Raw genomic sequence first — 18,885 nt, forward strand, 5'->3', positions numbered from 1 at the left:
GAATGGAGAATGTGTCCTCAAGTGTGTGAAGTTGAAGCGCGTGTACTTAAAGCAAAGGCCATTCTAGGACCGACAGGTACTACAAGCGAGATGGAGATGCATCGCCAGGCTGAGCCTCCTCCATTTCTGGCGGGCAGGCAACGGCAAGACTGGAGGATGCCTGCTCAGTTACTTGGCCTCGGGGAGGAGGTTCGGGGATCTTTTTCCTTTCGAACCCCTGAGCGTTTTCCGAATGGAAATCGGGAAACCAAACGGCCTCGGGCCTCCAAGGGAGGCTGCACCCTGGGCCTGGCTGGGATGCGGGTCAGAACCTGCGAAAGGCCAGCGTGGGGTCTTGGCAGCAGGCGGCCGCCCGACACTCGCCCCTTCCCTGGCGTAACGCGGCGGGGACCCGCGGCCCCGAGGCCCGCCAGGCTGGGCCGGGCCGCGGCCGCAGGTCTTGGCCGAGGCGGAGGAAGCAGCCGCCGCCCTAGGCAAGGGAGTGGGGTCGGGGGCTTCCTGGGGGAGGGCGAGAGAGCGAGGCTTTCGAACGTTTCCCCGGCTCGCTCACGTCGGCGCGGCCCCGCCCGGCCCCGCCCCAGCCCCCGGGCCGCCACCGCCTCCTCCGCCGCCGCCGCAACGGGGGGAACCGCGACAGCGCCTTTAAGAGGCGTGGCCATGTGCTCCGCCCCTACAGCTCCTCGCGCGCCAGTGAGGGGTGGGGTGCGGGAGGGTGGGGGGAAAGCGAGGGGTGCGCTTCTGCGCAGGCGCAGTGGCCAGACGACAGCCTGTGTGTTTCCAAAATGGCGGCAGCGATGGATGTGGATACCCCGAGCGGCACCAACAGCGGCGCGGGCAAGAAGCGCTTTGAAGTGAAAAAGGTTGGGTCTCGCCAGCGCCTTCCTCAAAGAATCTAGAGAGGCGCGGATCTGGCTGGCAGGCCCGAGGGTGACCGAGGCGCGGAGGAAAGAGCTTCATTTCAGGGCATTCCTGGGACCGGGTACACGAAAGGAAGCCGGGGGGCGGGTCTTAGGGTGACGGCGCCCACTGTCAGAAGCAGTATTGGTTTCGCTGTGAAGCTCTGGGGCCAATCACGGAGGCGCTTATTGAGATAGGCGGGGTTTCGATTTGGTTGCGGGAGCCAAGCGCCAGAGCTGTCACTGGAGTGGTTGAGGGGTGGAGGAAGGAGAGGGTGGGGTGGGTAGATGGGGGAGTCGGGACGACTGCGGTGGGTGGAGGATGGGATAGTGCGGCGAAAGCCGGGAGCCCGAGGTCCTACCGCAGTGGAGGCCTCTTTGAGGAGCCTGGCGGGTGATCCCCTTGTCCCGCCCCTTTCTGTAGCTTGGGGGTCTCTGACTCTGAGGGTTCTCGCGCAATCGAGGCCTCCGTTAACCCTCCCTTTGGCCTTCACGCTGCCAAGTTAGTGTCTCGCATCTAAAGCTTGGTCCTGCTGAGGTGTCTATTGGTTTGTCACACAGCCGTCCCAGTCCTGTGGTTCTTCGTCACGTTCAGAATTCCCCCTTCTGTCCCCCACCAAAAAAAAAAAAAGCATAGTGGAATTCGTTAAAATGTGAACCCGAGCCTTGTGGCTTTTAGGGAGGGTTGAGTACTAGTAGAGAATGACTTGGTAAAAGTAGGAAAGCATAAATGTGGAACGTGTCTTTTTGTATGAAATGCCTTTTAGGCTTGCCAGCAGTTTTGGGAGAAAGCTGTCGACTCCCACCCAAGATCAAATAAATCTGTTCAAAATGAGGATTCTGAAATAGGAAAGGTGTTATTCCTGTAGGACCTGGCTAAAAACATTCCCCCTCCAAACTGCTCTTTGGCGGCTCATTGTGGGCACTGCGTGCTCCATTACAGCCAGCAGCCATGTTGAAGAATAATAGAAGTAGGTTTCCCCACCCCACCCCCAAGTTGGAGGTGTGGGATGAAAAGTGCTGAAGAAGTTAGGAGACACGGAGAATTGGGTTTGAAGGAGATGAAGTGTTGAGGGGTGGGACCAAATTAGTGGATGAAAAGGGGGCATGGGAGTATTTATAGCTGCAGAAGCGAGAAGGCTGGATTAAGTACCAGTTTTAGATAAACTCTTGTTGGAATTCTGTTAACTAAATGTAGAAGTCTGAACATGTAAACGTTTAGAACATCAGTTGATTTGGTGGTAGGAACTAAACAAAATTTTAGTGGCTTCTAGAGTTTGTAATGGAGTAATTTTGTAGAATCTGAGTGATGACCTTGTTCTGTGTACTGACACAGTAGGTAATTAGTTATCCAGCTTATCCCACGATTACCCATTCTATGATCCAATCATCATCTTAGTTCATTCTGTTCCTAGTTTTCACCTTCCCACTCATGCTTCCAAAGCTGCCTTGAAGCGTAGATATTTATTTATGCAGATGTTGAGTTCTTCTGCAACTGTCTGGGGAGCCTGCACAGTAATGTACGTTTGTGCTTATTAAAGCCAGAAGAGACACTTAAAAGTTATTCCTGATTTGCTTACATCGATATGACTGATTTAAATTATTTTAAGCTGTAGGAAAAAAATCAAAGATGGTACATTAAATTCTGTGTTCATACATCAACCTTTGAGAGATTGGGAGAACATACATGTAGCCTACTGTTGTCATCTGATATAATGACAAAGTGTAATACAGAAAAACTCTTTTGTTTGGTGGACCCTGTGGCCAAAGAGATGGTAACTTGCTGCAGTATGAAACCCTAAAGTGTGTGTGTGTGTGTGTGTGTGTGTGTGTGTGTGTTATGTTATGTTACAAGGAGAGTGCATTGTTCCCCCTTTTTCTCTTTGCAGTGGAATGCAGTAGCCCTCTGGGCCTGGGATATTGTGGTTGATAACTGTGCCATCTGCAGGAACCACATTATGGATCTTTGTAAGTAATTGGAGGAGGATGGGAGGAAGTTGAGAAGGTTACAGGGATTGTGGCTATCCTTATGTGACCAGTTTTCTTCTTCGCAAAGAGATATAGAGCATAGTCAGAAGTGCTTGGGGTCTTTTGCATCTAGTCCCTTCGTTTGTTTAAAATAGAGTAGGTTTTTATGTTGTCCTGGAGGCATACCCAGCTCACAAAATAAATCTACTCAATCTAAAGATGGCAAGGCCACATTTAGAATGAATTGTGGACGCAGAGGCACTGTTGATTCTTCCTCTTTATGTTTCCCCATCTCCTATCCAGACTCAAAGGCAGAAATAGTGAAAGGAAGAAACTAAACTTTGAGCTAAAATATTCTATCTGAGCTAGTTTTTGCTAGGCAAGATTTATAAAGGAGAGCCTAAGAAGTAAGGATTTTTGACTTTAGCCCCAAACATTGTAAAGAGGATATCACTACCAATTTCTAAATAGGCAATTAATTGCACTAAAGAAATTTTATTTTTGTCTCCACATATTTCATTACACATGGTGTTTAACACATAGTGGATCTGATTATAGCTGTTGACTGGGCAAGAAGATTGATTACACTAAGAACAGTTGAAGTTAACTTTTTTCATCCAGGTATTAAAGTGGTTTGTTATTGAGATCAGAAATGGGACAAAGAAACTTCAAGTTTCTAGAATTGAAATTATGAGCACTTATTTTTTAAATCACTTCCCTGCCCCTCTAGCTTCTTGAAGCACTTTCTCACTCACTATGGTAGTTTCTCTGTCCTCCTTTCCATTCCTGAAGTCTCCACGCTCTTTATGAGAGCCCTTACATATTCTCTTCCCTGTGCCTGGAATACCTCCGCACCCTCCCGTGTCTAACGGAGCACTGTGCACCGTCACTTAGCCACAAATGGGAGCACATGTATAATTTAAAATTTTTTCTTTCTACTACTCACATTAATAAAAAGAAACAGGTAAAATTAATTTTAATAATGAACTTTATTTAACCTACTATAGCCAAACTATTTTCATTTCAACATGTAATCAATATAAAAAATAACAAGTTCATTTACCTTCTTTTTTCCTGATTCTATGTAAAAACCCACTAACCCACTGCCGTTGAGTCAAATCCAACTCATAGTGACCCCGTAGGGTTTCCAAGGCTGTAAATCTCTACAGAAGCAGACTGCCACATCTTTCTCCCATGGAGCCAGCTGGTGGTTTCCAGCCACGGACCTTTCAGATAACAATTGATCGCTTTAACCACTGCGCAACTAGGGCTCCTTGTTACTATGTAAGTCTTTGAAATTCAGTGTGTATTTCACACTTAGAACACATCTTAATTCAGCCATATTTCAAGTGCTAATTAGCCACATGTGGCTAATGGCTACTCTGTTCGACAGTGCAGGAGTAACCCAGTCATTCTTTACCTGTCACCTTGGAATTGAGCAAAAGTTTTTTCTCTGACCATACATACACACAAACACAAGCTATGACAAGACTCCTGTTCAGTATTCCCAGGGCATCTGTACTTTACCTTAGTAGCTGTTATTTAATTCAGTTGGTTCTCTATCACATCCATGTTGTTTGTTGCTATATCCCCAGCATCTAGCATAGTGTCCAGTACATAATAAACAGGTTCTCGATAAATATTTGTTGCATGATTAATAATAACCCAAAATAAGGGGAATAATCTGTGAATATTTGAACTTGGAAAGCCCAAATCAGTATTTTGTGTTGGAAAGCAGTCCTGGCATGTATTGGTAGTTTACTGCCCTTGGTTTCTCTAGACTTTGACCATGTTTACCTTTTCACACTGCCGTCAAAGCAGATCAGCAGCCACCATGATGTTTCATATAGATGGAAGGTGCCCATCACAGAAAAACACATGCACAGTTTTACATGTGTTTGGGTGGGGTCTTTGATTACGTGTTTGTCAGTTTCTGTGCCTTGCATTTCCACAAGGAGTTGTGCCCAGAGAAAATTTTACTTTCTTGGGGTTCTTTTCTGAAAATAGTGATTTTATGTAGCTCTGATTCTTTTTTTTTTTTTTTTTTTTAACCTCTGTGTTTAAGTCATTGTGTGTCTCTCTGGGTGCCAGGGAGTGCATTTCTTGGGAGGACCACAAAAGACAAAGGGCGTCCATATTCTGTCTTCCCTAGAGCAAGTTGAATGTTTGAGGTATCAGTGCAGGACTTCAATTAGGTACCTGTTTTATGACATGGTAGATTTTAAATGTCAAAGAAGCAGAATATTAAACTCCTACAACAACAAATTCTGAAGTATTTTTAAGTCACCTCTTTTATTCGTTCAATGAAAATTTATATGCTGGGCATTTTGCTAGACACCAGGATAAAGCAGTGACTGAGATCAAGTTTTTACTTGTAAGAAACATACCTTTTGTTTATAATAGGCACTCATGAGAAGCCTTGTTATCAGTGCTGGGCTTACCTGCTTTACAAAAAAAAGCGGATTATAATTTTTGTGAAGAGACCATTTTTTAAAGATAAAAATCTTGATTCAGGAATGGCCATTTTCTAATAAATTCTTTCCTAGCATTAAATGAATTAACTAGACAAAAACCCATTGCTGTCGAGTTGATTCTGACTCATAGTGACCCTATAGGACAGAGTAGAGCTGCCCCATAGGGTTTCCAAAGAGCGGCTGGTGGATTCGAACTGCCGACCTTTGGGTTAGCAGCTGAGTTCTTAGCCACTGCACCACTAGGGCTCCAAATAACTAGACACATAGCTTTAAATAAATAAAAGTGGCTATGGCTTTGCCCAAGGAGCTGTGGTGGCACAGTGGTTAAGTACTCGGCTGCTAAGTGGAAGGTTGGCGGTTTGAACCCACCAGCCGCTCTGCAGGAGAAAGATGTGGCAGTCTGCTTCCGTAAAGATTTCAGCCTTTGAAATCCTATGGGGGCAGTCCTACCCTGTTCTGTAGGGTCACTATGAGTTGGAATTGACTTGACAGCAATGGGTTTGGGTTTTTAGATGAGTTTGCCCCAGTCAGACTCTTCTAAAAAGCATTCTTGGTGTGAAGACTTCTTCTTTTGAGTCCGTATTTATACTGCGTACCCTACTTGAGTGTCAGTTTGTTTTACATTGCCCTATTTCTTGGTTGTTTTAAAGAGTTACTGAAATTCACAATCTGCTAGGTGTTATTTTCTCCATTACCTCTGGGAATCTTACTCCAGAGTAAGCGGGCGTCCAGAATGGCTTGGACCCAGGTTTTGCCTGTAAGAAGTTCTTCCTCAAATCACAGATCTTTCAGTGTTTTGAGTGTGAAATCTGTCGACTCCCAAGGTGAAGCCATTGCTTCCTTCCCAGTCCCTTGGTGGTAATGGGCTTGTATGGAAATTTGAAAGTCCCCAGACTTTTTAAATTACATGAAATAAGCTTCTGCCTTTGCAGGGATGTGAGAGAAACCCGTTACACACTGCTTCTGTCTGTCTGCTCCAGGCTGACAGTGAACACTTCTTTCCCCTCCTTAAACTAACTTGACTCAACCCCTGTACTCCCATGCTACACCAGAAGCTCAGAAACGTTTAATGTGTAAGCACATTTTATACTCGTATTTAATCATTTTTCATGTCATATCCTTCTTATCTGGCATCCTAGATTACAATCCTATAACTCCTGTGTATTTTTGTTCCTTATTAAGAATTTTTTGGTAAGGAATAAATAAATATCTGGCCCCCATTTTCTCTACTTAGAGGAGAGGTTTCAGTTTGCCTTTTGAGAGCCTACTGTGCACTTAGGATAGAAAGACAGAGTCATCTGCAGGAAGTTTGAGGGGGCAGGGCAGAGGTCAGGTAGGTAAAGAGATAATGGCAATGCATTAGATAAATGCTATAATAAATAATAAATGTTATGAGTGCTTAAAGAAGAGAAAAACGATTTGGTCCACTTGGGAGAGTAAGGAAAAGCTTCACCCAAGAAGTAGGGATTTGGGCTGGATCTTGAAGGGTCAAGAGGGATTTACAGTGATGGAAGGAGGAGGGGTGTTCCAGGTATGGGTTAATAACAGTATGGAGGAAGGAAAGGACTCTATCTTGAATGGGACTTGAGGGATTCTTTAGGTTAATAGTGCTGTGTCCACAAGTTAGAAAGTTAGACTGAAATAAAATTAAACAATCATGTTCCTTGAAGCAGTTTTATTTTTTACTTAAGAAATAATAAAAAGTATGGCTCTTTTTAGCAAATTTCACAATACAGAGTTCTCATGTAAGTTAGAGGATCCAACCTGAAGGGTTTTATTTGCTCTGCTTTTCCTTTGAATATAGTAGTGCATTCACAGCCCCAAGAAATTTTTGATTATGCTGTGTAGACCATATATCCTTCATTTTTACTAGAAGGCAAAAACCCAGTTATTCTGTTTGTCCTGAGACAAAAGCAAGTTCTGTGATTTAACATAGTTTGCCTTTCTTATTTTTGAAGGGTGAAAAAAATCTTATGGCACATTTCAACCCCTAAAACCGAATATACCCATTAACATTTCATTATTTTCTTACAGTTTTACTGTTTCCCACCTATGGTAGTTTACAGTGATTGTCTCCTATTAAATAGTCTTTCCTGAAGTTTTTTATTCTTCAGAAGGGAGACTCCATTCAGTTACTACCTTCAGAGATAGCAAATTACATGTTACTAATTCTTGTTCTCTGAATAGCTATCCTCAGTAGAGCTTCACTCATCAGTTCTCTATCTGAATCAGATTTTTATTCTATTTAAATTCCCCTCGCTTCTCCCTCTATGAAATGGATTATTTGGGTACATTTGCAGTAATTTGCTCTACTCATCAGACAGATCACTTCAGAACAATAAGCATCGCAGATTGTGGGCCCCAACTCTAACCCATTGGCCTGATATTTGCTTTGTTTAGTAGTATTAGAAAGTATTTTGATGCCTTTAGGCAGACCATACTGTCCAGTTTGCCACAGGTCTCTACACTCCCTATTGTTTTGCACCTGTCCCCTTTAGGGACTGGAACTTGTTACCCAGCTAGGCCTTCATGTGGGCAAGCCTGGGTTGATAAGGGCCCAAGAGGAAGCATTCACCAAGAGTAGGGAAAAGATGCCATTTCTTGGAAAAGTATAAGTGAGTTATGAGGTGGCTTTCAGAATTTACTGAATTTACCAAATTAGGAGGAATCACTTCCATTTTAATAAGTGAGGTTATGCTCAGAATTGAAACGTGTCTTTTTCCATGTGTTACTGTTTTTAAGCAAAGATAGGAGATTAATTGCTGCAAAGCATACTGTTAAGTCATATAACTGCCGTCTCTATTCTTCACCCTTTCCCACATTCATTGTTGTCATCGTTAGGTACCGTCCAGTCTGTTCAAACTCATAGCCACCCTGTGTACAACAGAATGAAACGTTGCCCAGTCCTGTGCCATCCTCACAGTCGTTGCTATGTTTAAGCCCATTATTGGAGCCACTGTGTCAGTCCATCTTGTGGAGGGTCTTCCTCTTTTTTGCTAACCCTCTAAATTCATTAAAAGAACCAATTATAGTAAAATGGTAAAACCACTATGGAAAACAATATGGTGCTTCCTCAAAAAAGCTAGAAATAGAAACATGCAATGATCCAAAGAGTGAAGAAAACTAAAAATATAAGGGGAAGATTAGTCCAAAGTACTAATGGACCACATCTACCACGGTCTCCACCAGTCTGAGTCCAGTACAGTGAGATGGTGCCCGGCTACCACCACTGGCTGCTCTGACAGGGATCACAATAGAGGGTCCCGGACAGAGCTGGAGAAAAATATAGGACAAAATTCTAACTCACAAAAAAAAGACCAGACTTACTGGCCTGACAGAGACTGGAGGAACCCCGAGAGTATGGCCCCTGGACACACTTTTAGCTCAGTAATGAAGTCACTCCCAAGGTTCACCCTTCAGCCAAAGATTAGACAGGCCCATAAAACAAAATGAGACTAAAGGGGCACAACAGCCTAGGGGCAAGGACTAGAGGCAGGAGGGGACAGGAAAGCTGATAATAGGGAACCCAGGGTCGAGAAGGGAGAGTGTTGACATGTCGTGGGGTTGTTAACCAATGTCATAAAACAATATGTGTTCTAACTGTGTAATGAGAAACTAGTTTTTTCTGTAAACCTTCATCTAAAGTACAATTAAAAAAAAAAAAAGAAATACCTAATGATCCATCAGTCCCACTCCTGGGTATATATCATAGAGATACAAGAGCAGTGACATGGATAGACATGCACACCTGTGTTCATCACAGCATTATGCATAATAGCAAAAATATGGAAACAACTTAAGTGCCCGTTAAGGGATGAATGAATAAACAAATTGTAGTACATACATACAATGGAATACTATGCAACTATAAAGAATAATAAATCCACAAACATAACATAGATGAATCTGGAGGACATTTTATGCTGAGTAAAATAAACCAACCACAAAAAGGAATATTGCATGGTCCCAGTATTATAAAGAGTCAAGAATAGATATACCACAGAAAGCAAAGTTCTTTGATGCTTACCAGGGATGGGAAGGAGAGGGAGGGGGAATCACTTCCTAGATAGTAGACACTTGTTACTTTTGGTGATGCAAAGGCAATCCCAAACATGGATGAAGTCAGCACAACTTGACTAATGTGAATAAAGACATTAAGAAGTAACACGAGAAAATGGGACAATTTCGGTAAATGCTATAACATATACAATTTTGCAACAACAGTAAAAACAACCAAAAAATGTGTGTGTGGTTACATAGGTAGATGTGGCTGCATATGTGTGTATAGGAAGGCATATGCAAGTAAATGCACGTGCATGTATTGTTGTATCTGTAAGGATATGTATGTACGTATATGTACGTACATATCTGTGCGTGCTGCATATATATCCATATATATAACAGACCACGTAAGGGGCACAATTATGTAGGCTTTCTAGACATATCCAAACAACTTGCTGGATTGGTTTACTGAGTCAAAAGGTTTGGGATCATAGTCTCGGTGGACAGGTTAGTCATTGGCATAACATAGTTCATAAAGATTATGTTCTACATCCAAGTTTGGTGAGTAGCGTCTGAGGTCTTAAAAGCTTGTGAGCTGCCATCTAAGATGCAACTATTGGTCTCTACTAGTATGGAGCAACAGAGAATGAAGGAAATCAAAGGCTCAAAGACGAAACTAGTGCACAGGCCTGATAGCCCACACGAACCACAAACTCTTCAAACTTGAGACCAGAAGAACTAGATGGTGTCTGGCTACCACTACTGACCGTGCTGAGCATGGACACAATAGAAGATCCTGGATAGAATGGGAGAAAAATGTAGAACAAAGCTCAAATTCCTAAAAAAGGCCAGACGTACTGGACCGATAGAGACTAGAGGAATCCCCAAGACTATCGCCCTTAGATACCCTTTGAACTTGGTATTTTATAAGCTATTTTTACAGGTCACCTTTCAGCCAGATAATAGATTGGCTTATAAAATAGACCTGTGAGTAATGTGTTCCCTTAAACAATTAACTAAATGAGACCAAACAGTTAACAGTTACCCAAAAGCACAGATGAGATGGCAAGGAGGGGAAGGGAAGTTAGATCCATGGAAACAACAAAAAGAATGGAAATAATGAGAATGCTGACACATCGTGAAAATTGTAACCAATGGCTCGGAACAATTTGTTTAAAAATTGTTAGAAGGGAACCTAATTTGCTATGTAAACTTTTACCTAAAACACAATAAAATATTATTGAAAAAGTACCTATTATGACTAATTAACCGCTTGCCAGTTTTCTCAGGTTTGCTTCCTTTCCCCATTGTGTAATTGTACAGTTATTGGCTGCTGTAGATTGAACGGTGGCTGCTCCTGAGGTTGAGTGTTTTTGTTGCTCTTGTTTCCACAGGCATAGAATGTCAAGCCAACCAGGCGTCTGCTACTTCAGAAGAGTGTACCGTTGCATGGGGAGTCTGTAACGTAAGGAAACATCTTTACCTATCAGCATGGCTTGTAAACCTATTACCACTTTTCCTGCTTTGCCAGTCTTGAAAATAACTAGGAAAAAAATGGCTAGCCCACCTTTCTCTCAAAAGGTATACAAATAGTAAAAAAGATTTTAAATCATTGTGCTATTCACCTGTTATAGGATAAACATTATTAGTTATTGCAAGGAGGCACTAGAGTGTGTTAATTACAAAGTAGCCCCACTTGTTATCAACAGTTTGAGGATTCATCTTTGGAAATGCCTTCAAAGCCTATAGTGCAGTATGGAATATTCTCCTGTTAGTGGAAATCTTTACTTTCTGAATCAGTTTCTTTTTTTTTTTAAGTCCAGGTATCTTGCAGAACGAAGTTTGGTGAATAAGTTGAGTGTTCAAGTGTGTGCATGTGTGTGTATGTGTGTATTTTAAGTGTGGTAAATGTAATGAGTTAGGTTTTTGGTTAGTTAGTTTTCTTTTTAACATGGCTCATGCCAGAAATGTTGTGTGCAGCATCGTTGGAATAAGCGTACGGCCTTCCAGGGTGTGACAGCCATGAATGTATGATATCTACCATGTGTTAAAAAGTCACCCTAACTGCTGTAGAGTCACAGTCACATGAACTAAAATAGTCCTGTTCTGGGCCTCCTGTGCCATGGGGACAGAGGACCCGCAGCTTCCAGCATGGCACGGGCGAGAGGCTCTGGAGTCAGACCACCCTCTCCTGTCTGCAACTTTCTTGCTAAGTGACTTCAGGCAGAATATATATATATTTTGTTGTTGTTGTTGTTTTTGAGAATGTACACAGCATCAGGCAGAGTATTTAACAAAGTATTTAAGATCTCTAAGCCTGAGTTCCCTCATGTAAAATGGGATTACTAGTAGACCACAGAGTCGAAATCAGGATTAAATGATTTAATGTTTGAAAAACGCTTAGGACAGTACCCGGCACATAGTAAGCAGAAGTGTTCATTAAGTGAATATAAGTGAATGCAAGTTTGAGGAGGTGGTTACTGAATAGATGGTAGCTATCAATCCTTTTCCTCATCAGCAGAAGGCTGTCTTGTGGTACACCTTCTTAGTTCTCTGTCAGGTCCTTGTGGGCAGTTTATGGGCCAGGGGACAACTTTTGTCATTTATGGGGATAAAGAGATAAAATATATTGGGCTCTTTGCTCTCAGGTGTATACTAAGAAGCATTCAGGTGTATACTAAGAAGCATGTTTCTTTGTGGTGGGAGGAAAAGGGAGTGGACTTCTCCTTAAATTTGGCTAAGGAGAGACTAGCCTGGCTGCCACCAAGAGCCTGCCATAAAGGAGAGCCGACACAGTGTGACCAGGCCTTGGGACTGGCCCTAGGTGCTAGTTCTGGGTCCTCTACTAGCCAGCTCCATGAATTAGGCAAGTCACTTAGCTTGTCTGGGGTTGAGTTTCCTGTCTGTGAAAGGAAGATAATAATATCTGTCATACTTGCCTGGCAGGGTTGCTGTGAGGTTCAGATGAGGTAATACATGTTAACATCTTCCGTAAACTGTAAAGCACAACTCAGTGTACTTTGAGACTGCTAAATATCCCCATTACTCTATCTTAGATTGTTAGCAGGAAGAAAGTTGAGGTCAGGAAGTGTTCAGGGATCCTGTTACCTGCCCTGCAGCCTCATTTACAGCCCCTCTTTCCCTCCAGCAGTTGCCGTCTTCTGAGGTAGTTGGAGTACGGTGTCCGAGGACCCTGTACCGCTGCAGGGTGCTTACGGGTGAGGTGGAAGGTGGAGAAAGGTGTCTTGAATACCCTTACGTGAGCCTGTCCCCACCACTTGGTGGTTGAGGAAATGCCTCAACTTTCTGCCAAATTTTGTTTTTTTCCGTTTTGACAATGAAGTTGTATGAGAGTTAACGGGAAAGGGATCTTCCAAAAGTCTGTCGTTCTGGGAGAATATGTGTCCTGTTAAGTATTCATAATGTACTAGTTGTGGATTCTAAATTACTGAACTGTGTTTTTGTTTTTGTCAAGATACAGTTCACAAGACGATAGTCCATACTACGATTCTTCTTTAAGTTCCATGAGTGTTTTGGGACATACACTTACTAGATTTCGAGGCTGTTATTAAACTAAGCCGGCAGAGCTGTTGTCGTTTAGTTGGGGTGTCAGCATTTCTCCCCTGTCCCCACCTCACCCAGCCAGTCATGGATTAGGTGAGGGGGAACCCTGGCTGCTTCTGTTTTAATACTCTGCTCATAATGATTGAGGGGAGAGTCAGTGCCCGCTGCAGACTGGTTGTGATCAGCATCTACATAATGTTAACCCACTCCAAAAACTTACACACAGATCTTCCCAGTCCCCAAGTCTGAAATCCAGCTGCCAGTTGCCAGTATTCTCAGCACTCTTGCCTTTCCAGTTCCTGTCCAGATCATGAAGTAGGCCCTTTGGTGCACTTCAGCTGCCTGTGTGCAGTTTGCCCCTCACACTACTTCCTTCCACCCCAATTATTATCTCGCTCCTTTTTTAAACAGTCCCTCGCCCTTTCAAGACTAATTGATTATTAAGCTCTTGTAATACCAGTGTGTCAGTGAGCAAAGTTCCTTTGAACAGAGCTGAGCTGTGTGTGAGGGAGATTGGGGACTTGGTGAGTCTCAGCTCTGGGTGAGCAGCAGTCACAGTACACTACCAAGGCCTGAGGAGAAGGCTCTACTCTTGGGGCGCCCATTCTCCAAGGGAGGGGGCAGAGGGCAGGGACCAAGAATGGGGACGTTTGAAATCTACATGTGATCAGGGCCTCCTTTACAGCCTCCCCTTACAGGCTGACTAGGGCCAGGAGCCGCTTCCCAACTTCCCTTAAACAGAAGGGGAGAACTCACTGCTAGAGCGTCCACCTGTGCTTTCTAAATGATTTCTACCTTTTAGTAGTAATGACATTTCTAACGGACGTTTCATTGGAGATATGCTCATACCTAACTAAACAAGGTGTGATCTTCAGTGTTGAGCTGTTTGCCCCTCATTGTTGGTTGTCAGCCGTTGTTTGCTGCAGCCCACTGTGTGTAACCCACCTCACTGCCCTGGGAGGGCTATGTCAGTAGGTAGCTGAGCTGCACCAAGTTATTTGTAATGAAATGTCTCTTTTCTTTCAGCATGCTTTTCATTTCCACTGCATCTCTCGCTGGCTCAAAACACGGCAGGTGTGTCCGTTGGACAACAGAGAGTGGGAATTCCAAAAGTAGGTGTCTCTAGCTGTTGGGACATTTGTAAGGTTGGACTTTGTGGTTAGTGTCAGTCTCTGACTCACCTCAAGCTGGTGGGCATATAGTCTTAGAAGATGGGGACATGGAACATGCCTTGTTGTTGTTGTTTTTAATGCCTTGTTCTTCTAAACTAGATTTTGGTTAATTAAACAAGGACTTAGCTATGTAGACAATTCAGAAAGAATTAAGCAGCATTACAACATTACATTATAAGTTTGTAGTCTAGAGTTTCCCAATCTTCTAGGGTCTGTGAAAGTAGAGAATATGGGAATCTGCAAACTTTTAAATATTTCTCAAATCACACCCATAGTAAGGTACTATGGGCTAATTAAATATCAGGTTTCTTTGCTTTGGGCTAGAATTGTAGCCACCTATAATGTTTCAAAAAATGAGTCTCGTACCTTAGGCCCTCTACCTCCGTCCGCAGAGGTAGCTATCAATGACAGCATCTTAGAAACTTTTCTGACCATCTCAATCCCTATACTTGGGTATATATGGGTATATATGTATATTTTTTTCCTTAATAACATAAATGTGAGCATCCTATACACTAATTCACCTTCCTTTTTAACTTAAATTTTGGAGATTTTTCATATTTGTACATATTGAATGACCACCTTCTTTCTAGTGGTTGCAAAGTATTTCTTTGTGCATATGTACCGTAATTTATTGTACTGTCAGTGGACATTTGGGTTTCTGGTTTTTGGCTGTTAAAACAATGTAGGGTAAACATCCTTATACGTGAATCTTTGTGTATGTGTGAGTATGTTTGTAGCAGTAATTCCCAAAAGAGGAATTTCTGAGTAAATGAGTATGTCCATTTTTAGTTTTGATAAATACTGTCAGATTTTTTTTTCCCCAAGAATATGCACTAATTTACACTGCTTCCAGCCAGTGAAGCAGAATGCCCCTTTTTCCTTATTTTGCCAATACTATAGCATTAAACTTTTCGTCTCAGCCAATCTGATAGGTGGAATTTAGCATTTCATTGTTTCAGTTTCCATTTTCTGAATTCTGGGTGAGTTAAGCAACTTTTCATGTGTTTTTAAGCTTCATATTTTTTCTGTGAACTGCCTGTATATGTATCTTTTGCTCTTTTTTTTTTTTTTTTTTTTTTTTGTTGGATTTTTGGTTATATTCTTGATTACATTTTTATGGGGAAAATGATTTTTATTTAAATACGAGTATTAATAGAATATTCTTAGGTTTTAAAAATGAAAAATATAGTTATTAATTGTGAAATATTTGGAAATCCTTTATTGGCACAAGTATTTTGCTTTTAGACATTTACTATTTATTTTGATAAAGAATTTTGGAAGTCTTATCAAACGCATGCTTATGTTTTAAGAAACCTGCCAGATACTCATTCTCTAACTTGTGCTGTTGCTCTCCATTCAGCAACGTGGGATGCTAAGTACTGTGCAAGATATATAAAAATGTATGAGCAGTCCTTCCCTGTCCTTGGGGAGCTTACATTCTGAATGAAACCATGACGGTAGCACAAGTCAAGGCAGAAGCACATTTCCAAGTTCTCAAGAAGCCTTTGTAATTGGCTCTGCCTTAGAGCAGGCTCAAGGTTCCATTTTAGACCAAAACTGTCTCCTGTTGTCCACAGCCCATGCCCAGGGCTAAACTCTAAGAACTAAGGGAGCAAGAAGAATTCCTCATGTTGCGCGCCACTTTGTTCAGCCACGACTGTTCCTGGCAGTGGTTATCAGTGCACTGGGAAAACAAAGTCCTGGAGAACAAGTTACAGCATTCTTTAATCTCGTAGACAACTTTTAGGACTTTTTTAAAGTAGTTTCTTATGAAAAGTACTTAAAGGATCTAATTTATGCCACAGTCCTTCAAGATGATGGGTGCAGTGGTCCAGAACTCCAGTGCCCTGGTTTCTAGCCATAGAATCAGAGGCTCTTTCATTTAATTAGAGTCTAACTGCCCAAAAAGAACCAGGCAGAGTATTATGTAAGATAATAATGAAGATCTTATGTTTAAGAAATATATTTACATGTGGAAGAAGTTGCCTTGCCTTGCTTAGTTCTATGATCTTGAAAGGGACCAAATTTTGGCTTCTGGGAAATTAGAAACCTCCTGAAATACATGCCTCATTTCACTACACTTCTCTTTTCTGTAGTGCTGAATGTAATCAGAGCTTAGATTTTGAAATCAAAGGCCATTCAATAACTGGTTTTCAGTATTTGCCTTACCTCCAAACTCGTCTGAGTACTGGAGGAGAAGTGAAAATAGTCTGCCCTAGGAAGGGGAACCCAAAGCTCCAAATGTCTGAGCAGTTGAGTAGAGCCAACAGGTGGGGTTCCCTTTCACAGCTCCTAGCTCTGACTTACCCTCTTACCTCCCTAATACCACCCACCATCTGACTGGTGCCTGGGAGGAGAGTCCAGTGCGTGGGGTTGAGTCACAGGGAGGGACCATCGCTAGGAAAGGGGGGCTATTGTTATTAGTTGCTGTCATGTTGGCTCCGATTCATGGTGACCTTACGTATAACAGAACAGAACGTTGCCTGACCTGTGGTTAGTAGGTGAGAAATGATAGGGAGGATGGAGAGATGAGGGAATCACAGCGAAGGGGCAGAGACCAGTCTCATAACCCAGTCTTGGAGCACACCTATGGTCATGTACATTTTTTCCAGAGTTCCAACTAAATTTGCTCATGTGTTTAAGCAGATATTATAGTCTCAAACAGGAAATTACCATGGAATTAATAATTTACTTTGTCTTTCAGGTATGGGCACTAGAAAAAGTGAATTCTTCTATCAAGTTTAACTGTTTTGTTATTCATTTAATGACTTACCCTCGTGTTACTTAATTATAAATTAGATAGAACCATGTCTTTTCTGCTTTGTCTTTTCAGTTTGCTGTTCATGCAGCCATATTGTATTCTGTGTCAAATAAAGTCTGGTTGGATTCTAAAACAGATGCTGTCTCTGTGTATGTGAAAAAAGTGAACATTTAATAAAACATATAGCATATTTTATATATTTAATAAAATATATTTTATTATATAATATTTATATAAATATAAATGTTTATATAAATAAAAATATTTAGTATTTATATAAAATGTTTAATATGTAATTATTATATACAGTATATAATTATATAATATATAGTTTTACATAGAAAATATTTTATATATTAACATATAAAATATATAATAAAAACATAAAGGGTCCCCTCTTCTAGGCTAGAAAACCAGCTTTTGAAAGTAGAAGCATTTGCTCATGAGAGCCAGAACAGAGCTGTCCTGCAAGCACAGCTCTTGGTCACCAGGAGTCCGAGCAAGGAAATAGGTGAGTCACTGGCACGTGGCAACAGTGGCCAGCACTGTCTTCCTTATGTGTGACTGAAGAATATGGATGGGGTTCAGAGTCCTAAAACCCAACTCAGAGGTCTGGTTCCCCAGCGTGGGTACTGACAGCAGTCTTGTCACCTCACCGATCTGAGCTTCCATCTCTATAAAATGGGCTCACAAGAACAACCTCACACTATAATGCCATCACCACACAGGGGTACATAAAGAAGCTTTGTAAAAGGCAGAACCACTATAAAAATAAAACCCATTGCCTTCAAGTCGATTCCAACTCATAGTGACCCTGTAGGACAGAGTAGAACTGCCCCATAGGGTTTCCGAGGAGCGCCTGGTGGATTTGAACTGCTGACCTTTTGGTTAGCAGCTGAACTCTTAACCACTACACCACCAGGGTTTCCAGAACCACTGTACAGATGTTAAATTTGCTTATGTATGACATTTTGCTTTCACTTCTTTGTTTAGAAAAATAAACTTTAAAAAGTCTAGTATATAATCTTGGCCAGCAAAAGAATAATTTATGAACTCAAGTTCAAAAATGATATCACTTAAATAGTTCAAGTTTCCTTCCCCACCACCACCACCCTTCGCCATTTATTTAAAATACCTTGGGCATGGAAAGAATTGCTCATTCTAATACTAATTTAAAGGCTATATACAGTCTTTGATTGGGAAGCAGTGTAGTCTAATGCAGTGGCTTTTAAAGTGTGACCTGAGGACTCTTGGAGGTACCTAAAACCCATTCAAGGGGTCATGAAGTTCTCCCCTTTCCAACTTCATATCTGTGTGAGGCCGGGCTTTTATGTACTTCAACCAAAACAACATATCACAACAGATTGAATACAGAAGCAAATATGAGAACCCAGCTGTCTTCTATTAAATCAAAGGATTTGCAAAAATATAAAGCAATGCTACTCTTCTAATTATTTTTGTTTAAAAAATAGTTATTTTTCATAAAAATACATTAACATGTGATAGGTGTTTATACTTTTTAATAAAATTTCTCAGTTTTGATTTCCATCACAGTAAATGTCTAGATATAACCCACATAGAAACTCTGGGGTCCTTGATTTTTAAGATCATAAAGGGTTCCTGAGACTAAAAAGTTTGAGAACCTCTATTTCAGTAGTTAAGTACTTCAGAGTTTAACAAACCTGGGCTCATACCTTGCTTCCCCACTTAGCTACAAACCAGTGTCTGGTATGCAGCAAGCACTCAAATGAAGATGGCTGCTGCTATTGTTATTTTCGGACTATCACCCTCTGCAGAAATCCCCTCTGAAATCCCTCTCAAGTGGTCATTCATGCTGTGCTTGAATATTCTCAGTAATGAAGAATGCCTTTTCATACAAGGTGACATGATGTATTTGGAGAATTCTGCTTGGGTATTAATTGGACTCTTGGTTTTAGAGTACAGAAATCCAGCATCCGCTTAGGCAAAAGGAACTATTTATTGGAGGACTACAGGGCTATGTAATGTAATTCTGTTCTCTCAGTTGAATCTGTCCCCGCCCTCCA

General features: G+C 41.8%; 1 protein-coding gene across 3 annotated transcripts; it reads left to right on the forward strand.

Annotated features, from left to right (window-relative positions):
* Positions 1-736: 736 nt before the first annotated feature.
* RBX1 (ring-box 1) lies at positions 737-16,974 on the forward strand. 3 transcript variants are annotated; one of them, XM_004373893.2, is made up of 5 exons: positions 737-860; positions 2,786-2,864; positions 10,735-10,805; positions 13,931-14,016; positions 16,784-16,974. In XM_004373893.2, the coding sequence occupies exons 1-5, from the start codon at positions 783-785 to the stop codon at positions 16,794-16,796; spliced, it is 327 nt and encodes a 108-aa protein (XP_004373950.1). In that variant the 5' UTR covers positions 737-782; the 3' UTR covers positions 16,797-16,974. The 3 variants fall into 3 exon arrangements, with proteins under 3 accessions (XP_004373950.1, XP_023584843.1, XP_023584845.1); XM_023729075.1 differs by lacking the exon at positions 13,931-14,016 and having other exon boundaries at positions 759-860; positions 16,784-16,971; XM_023729077.1 differs by lacking the exon at positions 16,784-16,974 and having other exon boundaries at positions 759-860; positions 10,735-10,921.
* The last annotated feature ends 1,911 nt before the right edge of the window (positions 16,975-18,885 follow it).

This window comes from Trichechus manatus, unplaced genomic scaffold (genome assembly GCF_000243295.1).
Source record: "Trichechus manatus latirostris isolate Lorelei unplaced genomic scaffold, TriManLat1.0 scaffold00027, whole genome shotgun sequence".
Lineage (NCBI taxonomy): Eukaryota > Metazoa > Chordata > Mammalia > Sirenia > Trichechidae > Trichechus > Trichechus manatus.

Excerpts from the sequence above, each read along its gene's own strand:
- RBX1 (XM_004373893.2), top strand. The coding sequence starts at position 783 with ATGGCGGCAGCGATGGATGTGGATACCCCGAGCGGCACCAACAGCGGC. Across the intron at positions 861-2,785 it reads AGCGCTTTGAAGTGAAAAAG|TGGAATGCAGTAGCCCTCTG; the intron begins GTTGGGTCTCGC and ends TTCTCTTTGCAG. Across the intron at positions 2,865-10,734 it reads GAACCACATTATGGATCTTT|GCATAGAATGTCAAGCCAAC; the intron begins GTAAGTAATTGG and ends TTGTTTCCACAG.